Source organism: Miscanthus floridulus, chromosome 3 (genome assembly GCF_019320115.1).
Source record: "Miscanthus floridulus cultivar M001 chromosome 3, ASM1932011v1, whole genome shotgun sequence".
Taxonomy (NCBI): Eukaryota; Viridiplantae; Streptophyta; class Magnoliopsida; order Poales; family Poaceae; genus Miscanthus; species Miscanthus floridulus.
Genome location: NC_089582.1, coordinates 152141840 through 152159286, shown reverse-complemented (window position 1 = coordinate 152159286; position 17447 = coordinate 152141840). Strand labels below are relative to the sequence as shown.

General features: G+C 50.2%; 1 protein-coding gene and 1 pseudogene across 1 annotated transcript; both read right to left on the bottom strand.

Annotated features, from left to right (window-relative positions):
• Positions 1-2312: 2312 nt before the first annotated feature.
• LOC136544722 (zinc finger BED domain-containing protein RICESLEEPER 2-like) lies at positions 2313-3783 on the bottom strand (annotated as a pseudogene).
• A 10791-nt stretch (positions 3784-14574) lies between these two features.
• LOC136547595 (protein ETHYLENE-INSENSITIVE 3-like 2) lies at positions 14575-16934 on the bottom strand. The gene has a single exon (XM_066539561.1). The coding sequence runs from the start codon at positions 16834-16836 to the stop codon at positions 14893-14895; it is 1944 nt and encodes a 647-aa protein (XP_066395658.1). The 5' UTR covers positions 16837-16934; the 3' UTR covers positions 14575-14892.
• Between the last annotated feature and the right edge of the window lie 513 nt (positions 16935-17447).

Genomic DNA, 17447 nt, shown 5'->3' with positions numbered 1-17447 from the left:
CTTGGTAATAAAGCTATATATACAGATAAATAAATAAGATAGCTGATGCTCTTGCTAAAAGGGCAAGACGAGCAAGCGTCCTGGCTGTTTACATTTTCTTTTGTCAAGCACTTGCTCATTCTCCATCGTGTAGTATCAAGTATGTATTACGAAACTTTGATTGGGGGTATATGATCCCCGTCTCTGTAACCTGTTTGTGATGCAATAAAAGTTTTTTTTATAAAAAAAAAGCAGCCGTGTGAACATCGACTGGTACAAGTTTTCACTGTTTATGCTGAAAAACACTGTTTATACTAAAATGTTGTAAGAGAAAAAACACTGCTTTAACCGAAAAAAAACCTGAATAAGCTAGCTTGTAGCTCAGCCGAACACTGCCAAGCCAATCAAACGAAATATGCCTTATATGTTTAGATAATGGAATGAGGTACCAGCCTCTTTATTGTTTGATGACATATATAGTTGTGTCTTATATATAGAGTGCACTAACACTAACAGATATAGTTATAAAAAAGCACTAAACAGACATGTTATTTGTGGGGCAAGGCATGCAGTTCTCGGGATCAATCAAGGCAGCCTGTGTTGAGCATCGTTTGGCAACGACCCCTGGCTAGAGGCGTGTGATGTGAATGTGGATACAGAGTGCCGAGTGGCCAATCACAGGCAAGAGACGTGTGAGCCTGCAAGGTCCGCAGGCAGGCACCCACCGGCGGGCGGATCAGAGCTCGGCAAAGCACACGTCCTCCTGCGTCTCCACGCGGCGCCGCCGTCGCTTTCAGGGGAGGGGACAGCCCGCCGCAGCCCTCTGCCGCACACCGCGTGGTTGTGTTGGGCCACAGTGGCTGAGCGAGCCAGTCAATGGTCCTTTAATTTGCGGGACGCTCCGTGTCAAGCTGCTACTAGCTAGCCAAGCCTTGCCCTTGCGTGTGCATGCATGCCGATGCAGCTGCAGCTGCCACGCCAGAGCCCATAGGAGAATGAGATTCCGCTACCTCTCGTACCGTGCCAGTGCCACGAGTTTTCTATGCGCCTTCACCCTTCAGCACGTCGCGGTCGTCCTGTACGTTCTCTTATAATTCATATTTTTTAATTTGTTTTTTTAATTGAAACAGTATTTTTTTTCTTATGACAAATTAGTCGGAACAGTATTTTAGTTTGTTTTTTCAGCGAAATGAACGGACCCATGTGATTGGGCGTTGGGATTCTTAGATGCTTTCTTTGTTTTGTTTCATCATCTCATCTCATCGATCGAAAGGAAGAACTGTGCTCTTTCGTAGGCACCTTGTTTCGTCGTCGTCGAGAGGAATTTTGCTTCTGCTTTTCTATTGTTCCTCTTATAGCCGACCCATCGGCCCCTTTCTTCAGCTTTTGAGGCCTCGTTTCAAAGGCTTTCGTCCAGTCCAGGAATCTGCGGCCTTATGTTTTCATGTGACCATATCGTACCAAATGCTTTTCGTTTTATCCCAGGTCCATTTCATCAGGTAACAACAGGAACAGGAACATGCCGTGGTAAAGAGAGTCGTCGACTTGATTAGGGGGTAATGATTCGGTCTGGGGTGTGCCGTCCTTTGAGGTGGGGGTGGAGGCACCACGCCGCGCACCCACCATTTTCCTTTGTTATTATGGGTATCAATCAGCCTGTTCGTTTGTTGATTTCAGCCAGCCCAAACCAGTCAGCCAATAGTATTTTTCTCTCATAATAAACCAGCACCAGTCAGCCTAAACCAGCCCAGAAACCAACCAGCGAACAGGCCGAATGTTTCTTTGAAGACTTCTTTCGTTGAGGTTCTAGGTATAGATGGCCATCAGGCTGTGCCGGTCCGGCCCGACGGCCCGGCAGGCTGTGCCGTGCCGACGTGGCGTCGTGTCTGCACAGGCCACCGTGCCGGCCGTGTCGTGCCGCTGCCGTGCTCGTGCCGCGCCTCTGGCCCAAGGCACGGCCCACGGGCCGTTTTTCCGTGCCGTGCCGCCCGGTGAGCACGGCCAATTTCACCGGCCCGTGCCGGCCCATGGCCCGGCTGCCAAAAAAACTCTCTTTTTCATCAAAATTTCTAAGTGTTTCACTTTCACAGTTCACAGATTCCATTTCACAGACAATAAGACATAAGAGAGATATTATCATAATATCAAAATGAGCTGTTTGTGCAATGCTGCCTCATTAAAAACCTTTCTAGGTAAAACTCACCCTTGTGAGAAACCCTAGAAAGAAAAAAAAGAGTACAGCCAGCTCTAAATTGTCAAAGTCTTAGTTCTATCCTATTACAATAGCCAACATCAATGGCAAAGTCACAGTGAGACTTAGTGAGTTTACATGATCACATCACAGCAGCAAGAAGTTCTATTTCTATCCTATTACAAAAGTTCATGTTCATCCATCCATCATCCTTGATCCTTGACTCACTCACTGCCTCAACTATGTCACAAACTCTCAGTCCAAAAGCACCTGCAAAATGTCAATGTTAGATTGTTACTTTGTTAGACATAATGAACTTCAAATCTTGAATGTAAAGAAGTTTCAGTTTAGTGACTACCTCTCCTCTTCTCATCTTCTTCTATCCACCACCAACAGCAGTATCGCCGCTGCCGCTGCCGGTGCCGCTGCCTTCGCCTTGTTCATCGAGGAAGAGGTTGTTGAATGCCTCCTCCAGTTCTAGGTCCTCAGGTGTATGTTGTTCTCTTCTTGCACCTTGTTCCTAGTCCTTGATGCAGGTGAGCATCTCAACATGCTCAGGCAACAAGCGCCACCGCCGATCTTCGAGTATTCTGGATGTACAGCTGAAACAGGACTTCGAAGAGACAGTGGACACAGGGACAGACATAATATCTCGAGCCATAATCGACATGATTGGATAGGTTAGCTTCTGGTCATGCCACCAGAGGAGTATGTCAAAGGATTCCTCATAACATGTGACAGGGTCACTATCCAAGTAAGCTTTGAGCTCACTAACAGTAGATGGAGTAGATGAAGATGAGGGGGAAGAGACATGGGATTCACCAGGACCTCCAAAGATCCTTCCCCATGCCTGTTTTGTCTTACCAGTATGAGCTGAAGGGATTGAAACCCTTTGACTCCTCACTGCACCAAATTTCTGTTCATACTTGGCAAACAGTTTATACAATTCATCTTTGACATCGGCATAGTACACACTATAAGTGCATCCAGTTGCCTTAGCAAGCAATTCGAGCACATTAAAGAACCCTTTCATCTTAGCTCTAGGATCAAGAATGAATGCATATGAATAAATGAGTGGAATTTTCTTCCAATATTTAAGAAATTTAAGCTTCATAGGAGTAGCAATCATTCTAAAATTAGCATCTCTTTCAGCATTTTGCAAGTGTTCAGCCATGTCAGGCATATGGTGCAAAACAAGTGGAGCTGTGGGATAATACACACCAGACAGAATAACAGTGGAATTATAGAAGAGTTCCAAGAATATCATTATTTGTTCAGCAACATACCAATGCTGTGCAGTCAACAAAGTAGAACCATAATTTGATGTAATGAACACATGAAAGACTTCCTTATATGGCAGCAAATGTTTGAGCATCAAATAAGTAGAATTCCATCTAACATCCATATCTAAGCCAAACTTTCTAGGTCTAAGACCCTGAGCTGTGCAGTAGTTCTTAAACAATGTAATTCTTTGATTAGAGGAATTTAAAAAACTTATTGCAGTTCTAAAATCTTCAGTATAAGGTTTCAACCTCTTCATGCTAGATTTAACAATCAAATTTATTATATGACATGCACAACGTTGATGCACAAGCAAATACTGCACCTTGTTAGGATCATCTCTTGTAGGTGTAGGATAAGAACCTAAATAGCCAAAGAACATAGGTTGCAAAATCTCAAAAGCCCTAGAATTAGCAGAAGCATTGTCTAGAGACACAGAAAAAACCTTGTCAATCAAACAAAACTCCTCAACCACACTAGCAATCCTATCAGCAATGTTTTTACTAGAATGAGAAACATCAATCAGCCTTAAACCAACAATTTTTTTCTGTAATTCCCAATCTGCACTAACATAATGAGCAACAATAGAAATATAATCCTCTTTAGCATTACCAGACCATATATCAGATGTTAAAGAAACAGAAGATGCAGCAGGCAACAAAGATTTCATAAGCATAGCACGTTGTTCATCAAACAGTTTAGACATATCTCTAGTGGTGGTCTGTCTAGAAACCTTTTGAAACAGAGGATTGTGAGCACGCTTAATGTAATCCTCCCAAGCCTAGGTCTCACCAATCCCTAAAGGAAGGTCTAGCCTAGCAATCAAACGGCACAACTCAGTGCGAGCAAGTATAGGATCATACACCCAATTTTTCAAACCATCAGGAATCATAGCAAGTTTAGACTGGACCATACTAGCATGCTTACGTTTTTTCATACAGGAAAATATGTGCCGTCTCAAATACCTAGTGCCAGCAGCAGACCTAGCACTGTAATGCGCACCACAGTGTTTACAGATGGCCCTCACTCGAATTTTATTCTCCTTAATCTCATGGAAGTAATCCCAAACATCAAAAACTTTCTTACCAGAGGTGGAAGAGGTTCCATGAGTGTCAGTGGAGACCTCAACTCCACCATCACCGTCGTCGCCATCGAGATCAATGGGCTGGTTGCCGTCACCGTCACCGAGATCGATGCCGAACAGACCGGCTGCGTCATCACGCAAGTCGTCATCGTTCTCGATTTCTAGCTCCTCGTCCGGGTACGGCGCTAGGTCCTTGCCGTCGACAAGGGGGGATGCTGATCTGCCCCCTGCATTGTGAGCCCAGCACCAGCACCAACCTAAGCCCAACCCCGACATCCAGCTCTAGCACCGCCCCTCGACGGGTGCTTCGGTGGCCTGGCCATGTCCACTCCAGAGGAGGACGCGGCGTTAGGCACGAACCTACAACTCAAAAAGACAGAGACAGAGTGAGTAGAGAGAACAAGAACTGACGAGCAGATCCAAAGAAAGAGTAGGGTTAGGGTTAGGGAAGAACAAGATGAACCTGCGCTCCGGAGCCCGATGCCGGAGATGAAGAAGCCAGAGCCAAAGGTGGGGAGGAGGAGACAACGATTAGAATCGACGGCGAGATGGGCGAGGTAGGGTAGGGAAGAAGAACACGAACTCACATGGCTCACGGTTCACCAAGAGCGAGAGGAGAGGGAAAGGAGGGAGGAGACGGGGACAGCCGGACGGGGTTAGCGAGGTGGAGTGGAGGAGCGCCGGCGAGGTCACCGGAGCCGAGGACGGGGCCGATGGCGGTGGCGGCGGTGGATCGAGATCTAGAGCAGAGCGAGAGCGAGGAGGAGCGAGCGAGAGAGAGAGACGGCTGTGCGGCGGCGAATGACGGGGTTAGCGAGGTGGAGTGGATGAGCGCCGGCGAGGTCACCGGAGCCGAGGACGGGGCCGATGGCGGTGGCGGCGGTGGATCGAGATCTAGAGCAGAGCGAGAGCGAGCGAGCGAGAATGAGGATTAGGGTTAGGGATTGGGGAGGCCGGGAGGGAATGAGGGATTGGGGGCAGCCGGGCAGGGCTCCTGGCCTCCTGCGCTGCGCTTATATTTGTCGTTGCCGACCTTCGTGGGCTGCTGGGCCAAATGGGGCACCGGACCGTCACCGTGCCGGCCTACACCACCGTGCCGTGCCCGGGCCGTGCCACGGGCCAGGGTGGCGGCCCAGACACGGCCTGGTCCATCGGCCCGTGCCGGCACGGGCCTGCTGGCCACCGGGCCATGCCGTGCCCGTGCTGGGCCAAAAGGTCGGGCCACGGGCCGTGCCGACGGGCCTCGGGCTGCATGGCTTTCTATGGTTCTAGGCAGTTCGATGAGGATTGGAAACAGATGCCTCGTTCGCTTAGAGGAATCTGAATGAACCTGGAGAATTTTGTGAGAGGAAATCAGTCGTGAACCGTAACTTTCAGCCGTGAACAGTGCAATTTTTGCACCAGCCGAATAGCCCCAGATACTCCCTCCGTCACAAATTATAAAACGTTTTGGTATTTTTAGATTCATAGCTTTTACTATGAACCTAGACATAATATATATCTAGATGCGTAGCAAAAGTTGTGAATCTAGAAAAACCAAGACGTCTTATAATTTAGAACGAAATGAGTAGGAGGGACTGAAATTGATCATCATAGAGAATTAAGGAGAAGTTCGGTTTGTGCTTTGCAGGAACCATGCCAGATATTGGTCAAAAACAAAAATGGTGCAATGTCAAAACATGACAAAAAAAATAAGTTGCCAGAATATTAACATAGATGGGCAAAGTGTTGCTTGTGATGAAAAACATGCCAAAATTTGGCATAACTGTGAGTAAAACGTGTGGGGCTCACATGCCATTATTATTTCTTCTTTAAAATATAGTCACGAGGGGATCTTATTTTGTAGATAAAATCATAAGTAATACCATGCTAAAAACGAATTGCAAATTAGATACACGGTTCAGTAGCCATTAGCATTTGAAGTTTTATCATCTTAGAATCTTGATCCATGTGCACCTAATGGTGGCATGACACATCATCCTTGGAGTGGCTTGCCAGCCATGCCAAGCCAAATCTCTCGCCCATGCAAGCGCTAACTTTCTCTGTTCATTACTGTTGGTTCTTAGTCAAAAATTTTTTGCTTGGCTTGATTAATTTTGGCCTATAACTAAATATCAGACAAATGTTTAGGGATAACCAACATTTTCTTGGTCTACTGGGGCTTATAGTAGAACCAAACGTGAGACGAGCTTCGGCTCGACTGGCCAGGAGGTGAGGCTTAAGGCCTCTGCCTGCCGACCGGAGTTCGAGCCTCGCTGTGGGCAGAATTTCCGGTACCCACAAAAAAAAATCCCCTCGTCTATCTCGACTTTGCCAAAGCACAGGCAACGGACCGGCCCACTCACAAGATAACGGGCCCCTGTGTAAGGGCGGGACACGGTGTTCGGGGGTTTTCTCGGTCTGCGTGAGAAGGTCTTCTTCCTTAAGCACAAAATTGCGGGGGCTGTCTGCCCACCGTAGGCCGAGTTTTTTTTTTAAATCCCAAGTCAAAATCCCTCTCGTCCCCTCCAATCGTCTTACGGTTTATTCGGTGATCTCTTACAAGTTAAATTTGTTTTGTCCCCTGAGCTTAACCAAATAAACTTAAGAAGGAGGCTAACCGAACAAGTCTTAAAGCTTTAAATTCTCAATCTAAAATCACATACCCCCACCTGATGAAATCCTAAAGTTCCTAACCCAATATGAGTTAAGAAGGAATTCTTGTGCGTGGAAGTAGCTAGCTGCACCTTAAATTCCTTAAGTTTCTGTGCATGAGTGAAAGGTTATTGCAAATTTGGCAATCGTCTGCGTATTTTGTCGCTCTATTTGTTATGAGTTTTCTATGCACATGCAACTGTAATTATCATCATCATGTGTTTGAAGAGGATGTGTTTGAGTTTTAGAATTTGTAGCTACCTTGTTTCATCAAAAGGACTTTCGTAGCCGCCTTTACTTTCTTATATACTCTCTCTATCCATCAAGGAGTCAAATGATTTGAAGTTTAACCAAAGTTATATAAAAATACTAATATTTATGATATAAAATAAGTATCATTAAATTAATTATAAAATATGTTTTCATAGAAAACCTAGTTGAAGACATAAATGTTAATACTATTAACTAAAAGCTTGGTCAACATTAAGCTAGTTTGGTTGGCACAAATCCCATAGTTGCACCCGTTTGTGGATGGAGGGAGTATGATCAACCAAGTAATCAAGTGTCTCCAGGACCCTACACTTGAGCTTTCGATACTTCCTTTGAAAAGCTTTCATCTAGAGTTGCTTTTTCGTTTATAACTTTACATATGACTATGTACCAATTCTTTTTTTTTTTTCACTTTTACCTCTAACAAACACTAACATTCCATGAAACATTGGAACTACTTAGGAACCTCTCTATTAAGGAATGGAATCTTAGGCAGCCTGTTCGGGAGGCCGTATCGTATCGTGGATTATTTACTGCTGGCTGGTTTGGTGTGAGAGAAAAACACTGTTTCCGGCTGAAAATTTACGATCGTTTACGAGCAAGCGAACAGGCTGAGGAACATGCTATGTGACAAGTGAATTCTTCTCCTAAAACAACAAAGGCTCTATTGGAAGCAATGAGAAAAAATAAAATGGATCAAAGAGGAAGAGGCAGGAACAAAATTCTTGCATGCTCATGCAACCATAAAGTAGAGGAGAAATACAAATTCATCCCTCCAAAATGAGCATGGAGATAGTTTCTCTAACCATGAAAACAAAGTTGAGTTGCTACAGTCTTCTTTGTTGGGAACCACATGATTTGACAGAGTTCACTATGACTTAAGCAACTCGGTCAACCAATCAACCCATTTCTTCAACTTTTGAGGCCTCGTTTCAAAAGCTTTTGTCTAGGAATCTGCGTCCTTGCTTTCATATGACTGTATAGTACCAAATGTTTTTCGCTAGTCCTAGGTTCATTTCATTAGGTGATAGCAGAAACAGTAACGCCGCAAATAAAGAAAGTTGACTTGATTAAGGGGGCATTGATTCAGTCTGGGATGTACTATCCCTTGAGGTGGGGGCACCGTGCCACCCACCCACCATTTTCCTTTATCACTATGGGTGCCAATTTTTCTTTGGAGTCTTTTTTTCGTTAAGGTTCTGTCCAGTGTAGTAGGGATTAGAGAGGGATTAAAAGGAACTAGATAAGATCAAAGAGGAATAAAAAATGTTTGGTTTGTGATCTATAGGAACCAAGCCAAATATTGGTCATAACCAGACTGGGACAATGTTAAACATGGCAAAAAAGAACTTGTTTTGGTTAATAGTCATGCTAACATAGGCAGGAAAAATGTTGTTTGAATGAAAAATATAAAAATTTGGCACAACAGTGAGTATGACGTGTGGGATCATATGCCATTTTTTTCTTCATCAAGACATAGTCACGTCCGATCTTGTTTTGTAGATAAATACCATAGTAAAAACAAATTGTTAATTAGGTACGTAGCTCTTAGCATTTAAAGTTTCATCATAGATCTAGATCCACATGCACCTAACGGTGGCACGACACTTCATCCTTGGAGTGGCTTGTTAGCCATGCCAAGCTGCGGCAACAAAATCTTCCACTCACACAAGTGCTAACTTCCTCTATTCACTATTGTTGGCTCTTAGTCAAATTTTCTTTGGCCCAATAAATTTTGATCTACAACCAAATAACAGACAATTTCTTAGTGCTAACTTCCTTGGTCTACTAGGGCTTATAGTAGAACCAAACCTGTCCTAAGTACCAAATCAAAATCCCTCTCATCCCCTCCAATGGTCTTAGGGTTTATTAGGTTTGGAAAAGATGGAAAAAGATTGATGATTAGATCCCTTACAAATTATTTTTTTTTTCATCCCCTGAGATCAACCGAATAAACTTAGGAAGGCGAATAGCCGAACAAGCCTTATAAGACTTCAAATTCTCAATCTCAAATCTCCAACCTCAACCCGCTGAAAAGCCCAAAGTTCCTAACCCAATCTCGCGGGAGATGGAAGAGGTAGGGGAAAGCTAAGTGTTAGGAGAATTCTCGTGCAAGGAAGCAGCTAGTTGCACCCTTAATTCGTTGGGATTTTGTTTGCCCGTGTTAATGGTCATTGCTAATTTGCAATCGTCTGTGTCAAGCTGCTATTAGTGTGCATCTAGTAGAGGAGATACGCAGTGTTTTGCTGCTCTATTTGTCACGAGTGCACATTGTAATCATCATCATCATGTATTTGAAGAGGATGTGATTGAGTGTTAGAATTTGTAACTGCTTTATTTCATCAAAAAGGGATTCTGTAGCTGCCTTTTCTTCTTAGACTGTCTCCAACAAGCCGGACCTAAAAACAAGAGGCATTCGACGGTTTGGGTACCACACAGTGAAAGGGCCACGGACCCAAAAACTTCCCTTCTCCAACAGGCGACTCAAACGAGAAGCCGCGCTCCTCCGCCCGCTCGTCGGGTCTCCTTTCGTACCCGCGGGTCCCCTTGCTCAGGTTGTTGTGCGGCGCCGCTGCCGCTTCCATGGGGGTGCTCGCGTGAGGTCCTCAACCGGGGAGGGCGGAAGCGGGGGCGGCGAGGGCGCCGGTGTTGCGGCGTCTTGGCTGAGCTCGATGGTGGGGGAGAAAGTGGATGAGCTTCTGTGCCGCGAAGAGAACCGGGCCCTGCTCGAGGGCGTCGAGGACGCCGAGCGCCGCGTTGAGCGCGCGCGCTGCGCTCGCCGACATCGAGCGCCAGGAGGCCGCCGTGCGCCTCGCCCGCGAGGAAGTTCGCCGCCTCGAGAAGTGGCTCCGGCGCGAGATCTGGCGAGGGCGGTGCCCCTCGAGAAGTTCTCCCTGCGGTCCGCCCTGTTCCCTGTTCCCTTTTCCCTCCTCTTCTTCTCCCTGCTCCCCTGCTTCTCCCTCCCTTCAATCCGCACCGAGGTAATAGCGCCGCCGAGCGCTCTCTCTTCCCCTTCTCCCCTTGCTGCCTCTCTCGTGGGAGACGGCCGCAGGCCGCTGGGGCCATCGCCGGTGCTCCCCGGTCTGCACGCCGCCTTGCTTCTCTCTCTCTCCCTCCGCTTCGTTCTCTCTCTTGCGGACGGAAGGAATAGAGGAGCGCGGTGCCTCTGGGCATGGACGAGCTCCGGCAGCATGGAGACGCAGAAGGACGGAGAGAAGACGTTTATTTGCGTCCCGTGTCGGCTCCCACTCAAAATGCGTTGCTCCTTTGCCTACTCCGTTGGAGAAGTGTTTTATGCGGATAAAACACTGTAGACAATCCATTTTGGGTTTGGGTCACGCTATGCGTGATCCGTTGGAGTCAGTCTTAGACCTTGTTTGGTGGGGCTTCAGCTCCTGCTCCTTGCAAGAAGCCCTGCCAAACAACCATATGAAAAATGGCTCACTGCAAGAAACTCGGAGGAGCCGGAGCCATTTTTGCATAGAGGAGTTGGAGCCACGGAAACGTGGCTTCTCTCGTCTCTTCCTCGCAAACATAATATAAATTATTATAAAATTATCACTAAAGCTGTTTTGCCAAACATATTATAAAACAGCTTTAGCTCTACCAGAAAAGCTACTATGCATAAATAGTCCGAAACCCTTTTAGAAGGAGCCAGAGCCCTACCAATTGGTCTTTAGCATATACTATGATCAACCAAGTAATAAGTACCCCTAACAAGAGCTTTTGATGCTTTCTTTGAAAAGCTATAATACGACCATGTACCAATTCTTGTTTTTTTTTTTGGCTTTTACCTCTAACTAATCCTAACTCCCTTGAAGTCTCCGAACTCCTAACTCAATCAGGTGTTGACGATTGACGTTGTGTGGCTGGATCGTGCAGTGCAGCCAAGCCGCCGAGGATGACCGGCAGAGCAGGCCTCCCAAGCTTAGCAGCATCTACTAGGTATCCCATGTTGCGGCGCCACTGTACTGTTTGGTGGCCTGTCGTGTCGTGTCGTGTCAGTCAGGTCAGGTGAAGCGTCCTCCTCCTCACCGTCCCCATCGGCCCATCCCTCTTGCTATGCTGTTGCTGTTCCATGATAGTGGGGAGGCGAAGCGAGGCGGCGGCGGCGGCTAGTCGCCTAGTCCTCCTAGCCCCGGCGACCGTGCCAGGGGGGCCACACGGCGAGCGTCCAACACGGCACCAAGCATAGCAAGGGAACCCATTTGTGCTCGTGAAAGGGCGGCCTTGCTTTTGTACATCAGGAAAAGGCACCGGGCTCTCCTTTAACAAATCACAAGGACGACAAATGAAAAAGATAACGCTATTTCAGTCTCTTTCGAAGCTGGTCAAGAAATTATACTTTTAAAAACATCTTGGCTCCGGGCACTTAAGCCATTGCCAAAGGATTTTCTGAATCGTCCAAACCTCGAACCTTAGCTACTCCATTAGTCCTAAAAATACCAATATAAAGGCCTCGTTCGCTGGTCTGAAACTTGACTGAAAAATATTATTCCGGCTAAATTGTTACGAGAGAAAAACACTGTTCAACTAGGTTGGTGAACAGTAAACTAAGAGGGGACCAGCCGACTGGCTGGTCTGAACCAGACCAGCGAACAACAGCAAAGTATACAAAATTTAAAACTACTTCAAATTATAAAATATTCTAGATTACAACCCATCCATAGGTGGCCTGCTTTTTAAACTATGCATAAGGACTCAAGTTAGGGCCTGTTTGGCAGAGCTCTGGCTCCAGTCAAAACAACTTCAGTTATGGCTTCACCTGTGGAGCAGATTCAATCAGAGAGCTGGAGCAGTTTTTATGACCGTTTGGCAAAACAAGAAAGGATGGAATGTCCGTAATGCCCCTTTTTCTTTTTTCTCTTATCTTTTTCCTTTTTCCTTTTCTTTTCTTTTCTTTTCCCAACCTTATCTCATCGGTCAAACCACCGACGCATCCAACCATCCACAACCCCATGACCTTATCTGCATCCAACCATCCGCATCTCTTCAACCACCGATGCCAGACGGCCGCCTACATCCGCATTCTCACGCCCGACGGCATCGGTGACCTCGGTGGCATGCGCCCGGCGGCTCCACGTGGCGTCCCTGCGCCCCCAACGAGCGCTCGCACAACGGCGACCCTGGCGGCCCCGCATGGCGTCCCTGCGCTTAGCGGCGCGGCTCCTGCCCCCGTGGGCTCGCCCCTCAGCGACTCCAGCCGCCCCGGCGTCTCCGCGTTTGGCGACGCCCGGACGTCCCAGCGAGGGCAAATCCGCCCATCGCCCTGCGCTGGGCCGACGGGAGCAAGCGGAGCCGGTGGAAGCTACGATTTTCTAGCTCCCACCCTCTCTCTCCTCTTCTCTCGACGGAATATCTGCGACTCCGAGCGTGAAGCCGTTTGCGTTGCCCCCGTTTGGTTGAAGAAGCGCAAAAATGGCTCTAGGAGCTGCCCAGGGAGCTGTACCAAATGGCCCCTTAGACTTGAAGAACGTCACATACGGATTCTTTTTATTTTTCTTGCATCTTCAAGTTCTCGCGCTCCCCCGCCGCTACCTCTCCCCGTCCGGCTTCGGCGGTGCCACGCCACCTTCGCCCTTGCCCTTGCTAATACCAATGCCCTCCTCCTCTATAGATGTCCAGCTGGGCTAGGCACGATGGGCCGGCACGGGCCCAGCCCAAAAAAGCACGACACTAGCACGGCACGGACACAGAGCCCACAGTGCCAATGCTGGCACGGGCGCGATCTAGGGCAGTGTCTTGGCCGCAGGTCCGGCCCGCAGTGCCGGCACGGGCACGACATGATTAATGTTCTGCTGTTGGATGCCTCCTATCTTTTCCCAGCCGTTGGATAAGCTTGATGAGCAAAACCTAGATATAAAAGCAATTCTCCCTCTGCCCTCTCCCTCCTAGCCGGCCACCGCTCCCTCTCATTGTGCCCCGACCGCGACTCTCTCTCTCTCTCTCTCCGTGGCTCCCTCCCTCTCGCTCCTCTGGCATCCGAATGCGTCCTCGACTCCCTCTCGCTCGTTCGCTCCTCCGGAGTCCGGAGTTTGGTCCCTCTCCCTTGCTCCTCGACTCCTCCCTCCCTCTCTCTCGGACACTCGCCCTATCTAGTCTGAAGAGATGGCGGCGCGCGCCGCCTCCCTAAGCCATGGCGTAGTGGAGGGCAATGATAGTGGCAATGCGGGGGCGCTCGGACAGTAGCGGCACGAATACCGATGGCACGACAATGGCGATGGCAAGGACGCTCGTTGCGGCGAGCTATGGTTCCTGGGCCGGCACAGGCATGATGGGTTGCCGTGCCTACAACACGGCACGGCACGACTAACTGGTTGTATGGTCGTGCCTGGGCCGAGGTGCCGGCACAGTGGCACTATCAGGCACGGCATGACAACGCCGCCGTGCCTGACCGTGCCATGCCTCGTCGTGCCGTGCTTCACCGTGCCAGTGTTGTGCCATGCCTGGGCGGCCCGTTTGGACAACTATATCCTCCTCCTCATCTTTCTTGTGCACTGGTCAATTCCCACGTCGTTGGCACTGCCCAACCAGCCTCTCCCACTACCCGCACATTGATCGCCACCGCCGCAAGTTGTCGGCCTCCCGAAGCCCCCTTTTACTGCCAGAGAACACACCAAATCTCTAATCCTCAAACCTTAACCACTAACCTGGCACGGGGCATTGGATCCGCTCGATTCATCATCGTCGGAGGGCTCGGCGTCGCTGGTGGATCCTTGGTCTCCATGGGTTTGAGGGTGTGAGAGAGGCAAGGAAGAAAGAGGTCGGACGAAGACGACAACTGCACGTGTGTGGGAGGAGAAAGGGTGGGGCATGGCTGGTTGGGTGCATGCGGTGCGTTAAACACCTAACACAAAGCCTTTGGCTATTAAGAACAAGTTAGTTGATAACCGAGGAATTAACTAATTAGTAATAAAAAGTTAGTATTTTGTGAGACTCTTTATTTGGTCCTAAAATTGTTGGAATATCCACTAAGGGTAGTTAGCTCGACTGGTCCGGTTGATAAATATGTCTCGGCTTTCTGAACTCATTCCATCTCATTTCCAATGGGGAATATCCATTCAACAGTCATATACGTAATACTCAAGTGAAACTGCTGGACAGGATTTGATTAAGCTAAATAGGTTGAGTAGGATGGAAGTTCCCATTAAAATATTGTTTGGATATAGTCGGATTCGTATTAATCCACGTATGTTGGGATGGATTAAAGTGAAACTTGAATTAAATTTCACCCCAATCCACCCAACGCAGTGGATTGAGGTGAATTTGATAACCTCCCAAGGAGTGGTTTATGGCTGGACGGCGGCATGAGCCATTGTCCATTTTCAGGCTTATACAATACTTAAATACAAGACTGAAGAAAACTCACGAGGTCGTCTGCTCGTGAATTCTAATGCCCTAAGATTGAAGATTAAACCAATAAGCTCCATTCCATCCATGATTCTGCCGGCAGTCAGTAGAACCAATTGGCGTTGGATCCCGTGGACTTGTGCGGCTGCGGCTGTTGCAGCTGCAACGCGCCGCCGTAGTGCGCGGCGCCTCCTGCCACGTTCAGGCCTGAGCCGAACCTCAGCTCCGGCGACGCGGCGTTGATCTCGCCTCCGAACGGCGTGCCGTCACGGACGTAGAACGACGCCGCGCTCTGCTGTATCACGTTGCTGATGGTGTCGCCAAATAGGCACGGCGTCGGAAACGGGCCGGACACCTGCACGCCGGGGGCGGCCGTGTCCACGTTGCTCACCAGGCTCCTGGGCGCGCCGCCCACGTTGGCCTCGTACATGTCCATCAGCTCCGCGAGCGACCTCTGGCCGTCCACGGGCAGGTCGAAATCCAGGCCGCCCAGCGCCGCCGCCTGCCCGGGCGGGACGAACGACGCCGGGAAGACGGACTCGGTGGCGCGTGGCGGCGGCGGCACGGCCGCGCCGACGCCGATGCCAGGGCTGTTGTTGAACTTGCACGAGTACTGGTGCGCGTTGCGCGCGTTCCGGTCCAGGAACCCGTGCGCGCTGCTGCTGTGCGGGCACTGCACGTTGCCGCAGGTGTAGGCGCGGAAGCTGCAGCCCAGCATGAGCTCCGGCTCCGCGGCGGCGGCCAGCGCGCTCCTCTTCTGGAAGAACTCGGCGTCGGCGGCCTCCTCCTTCATCAGCGCCGCGGGCTCGGCCATGACGAACTTGTTGTGGCCCGCATCGTCCATGGACGACGACGACGACGACGAAAGGTCCACGAACGCGGCGGCGGCGTTGGAGGGTGGCTGGTGGTTCCGGCAGGTGTCTTCGCCGTCGGCGCCGTCGACGTCGTATTCGCAGGAGCTGGCGCAGAACGGGATCGTCGCGGCGGCGGCGGCGGAGGACGGCACGGGGCGGGCACCTGGGTGCAGCTGGAGGTAGAGCTCCTCCTCCTGCCTGAGCACGGCGAGCCACGTGACGATCTCCCTGGCGGTCATCTTGTCCTGCAGGCACTTGGACTGGCGGACCAGGCGGCGCGCCTTGTCGACGTCGGGGGACATGTGCTTGATGACGGCGGTGAGCACGGCCACCTTCCACACCTTCTTTAGGTCGTGCGGCTTCTTGTACGGCGGCGGGCCGAGCTCCCCCGGCACGGCGGCCTGCGGCCACCACGGTTCGGCGCCGGCGGGCCACCACGGCGGCGGATGGCCCTTCTCGAGCGGGAACCGGCGCTGGGGCGGGTCGCAGTGCTGCATAAGCGCGGAGAGCAGCGAGCCCAGCGTGGTGTCCTGCAGCTCGTGCAGGGAGTGCGGGCCCGCCAGCGCGTTGGCGGCCATGCCCCCGCCGCCTCCAGCGCCGTCTCCCGCGGCGGCGGCGGCGTTGTCGGCCTGGTACTTGGCGGCGGCGGCGGGCCCGTTGCGGTCGAAGCGGACCTTCTCCTTCCACCAGGCGCGGAGGTTGTCGGAGGCGCCGGTGACGGGCTTGCCGTTCTCCGGGATGATGCCGTAGACGAAGCCCTGCGCGTTGCAGACCTCCATCATCTTGAGCATGTACTTGAGGATCCCGTCCTGCGCGCGCGACATCTTCTTGCGCCGCGCCTGCTCCTGCGACTGCCGCTGCCTGCTGCTGCTGGCCTCGTGCTTGGCGCCGCCGGAGCCGCCGGAAGGGCGGCCGCTCTGCTGCTCCTCCTCCTTGAGGCGCCTGAGCCGCACGCGGTCCCGCCACATGCGGCGCTCCAGCTCCTCGATGCCGTCCACGTCGTCGTCGCTCACCATCATCTCGTCCAAGGGGAAGCTCATCGTCGTCGTCATCTCCTCGGTCGCCGGAACCGGCGCCGGGTTGACGAGGTCGCCCTCTCCAAAGAAGCACTCGCCTGCCCCGAACCCGAACAGGGCCTTGTCACCCGCCGCCATGCGCTGATCCAGCATCAGCGCCCCTCCTCCTCCCATCATCGGGCCGCGCGTAGAGGCAGAGGCACTGAGGCAGGCAGGCACACCACACGGGAAGGAGCTTGCGCTACTTGGTAGCGAGTAGTGGTGGAGTGGAGTTGTCACGGGCGCAGCGGAGCTATATATCGATCGGGGCGACCGACCGTGTGAAGCTGTGTAGGAGACGTCCCCAAATTTGCGTTGCATGGGCCGCGGTAATAGGAACTGAAATGACGTGTACTCTCCTACACTTTTCACCATGTGCGAATTCACAAGTAGCTCAAGCCGTTATTCGACGAAATGTTAGCGCCGTTAATTAGTGACCTAATAATATCAGCTATACCATGAGCGAGGTTGTCATTGAGATGATGGGACATGGAAATAAAGCAATGTGAGTGGCAACCAAAAGGCAATTATGCACGTTTATTCCGCCTAATTAAGACTCTTTTTTTTGTTCTTGTTGGAGCTACTAGTTTTGCGCTTAGGATAATTAGTTCAAAAATTATCTAACTTCTCTCTTTTATTTGATTTTGTTTCTGTGCACGGAGAGAGTTAAGAAAATATAGCCTATATTGATAGAGGATTTATTTGTATAGGTGAAAAAAGACAGTCAATCTGGGCCTTTATTACTGGTG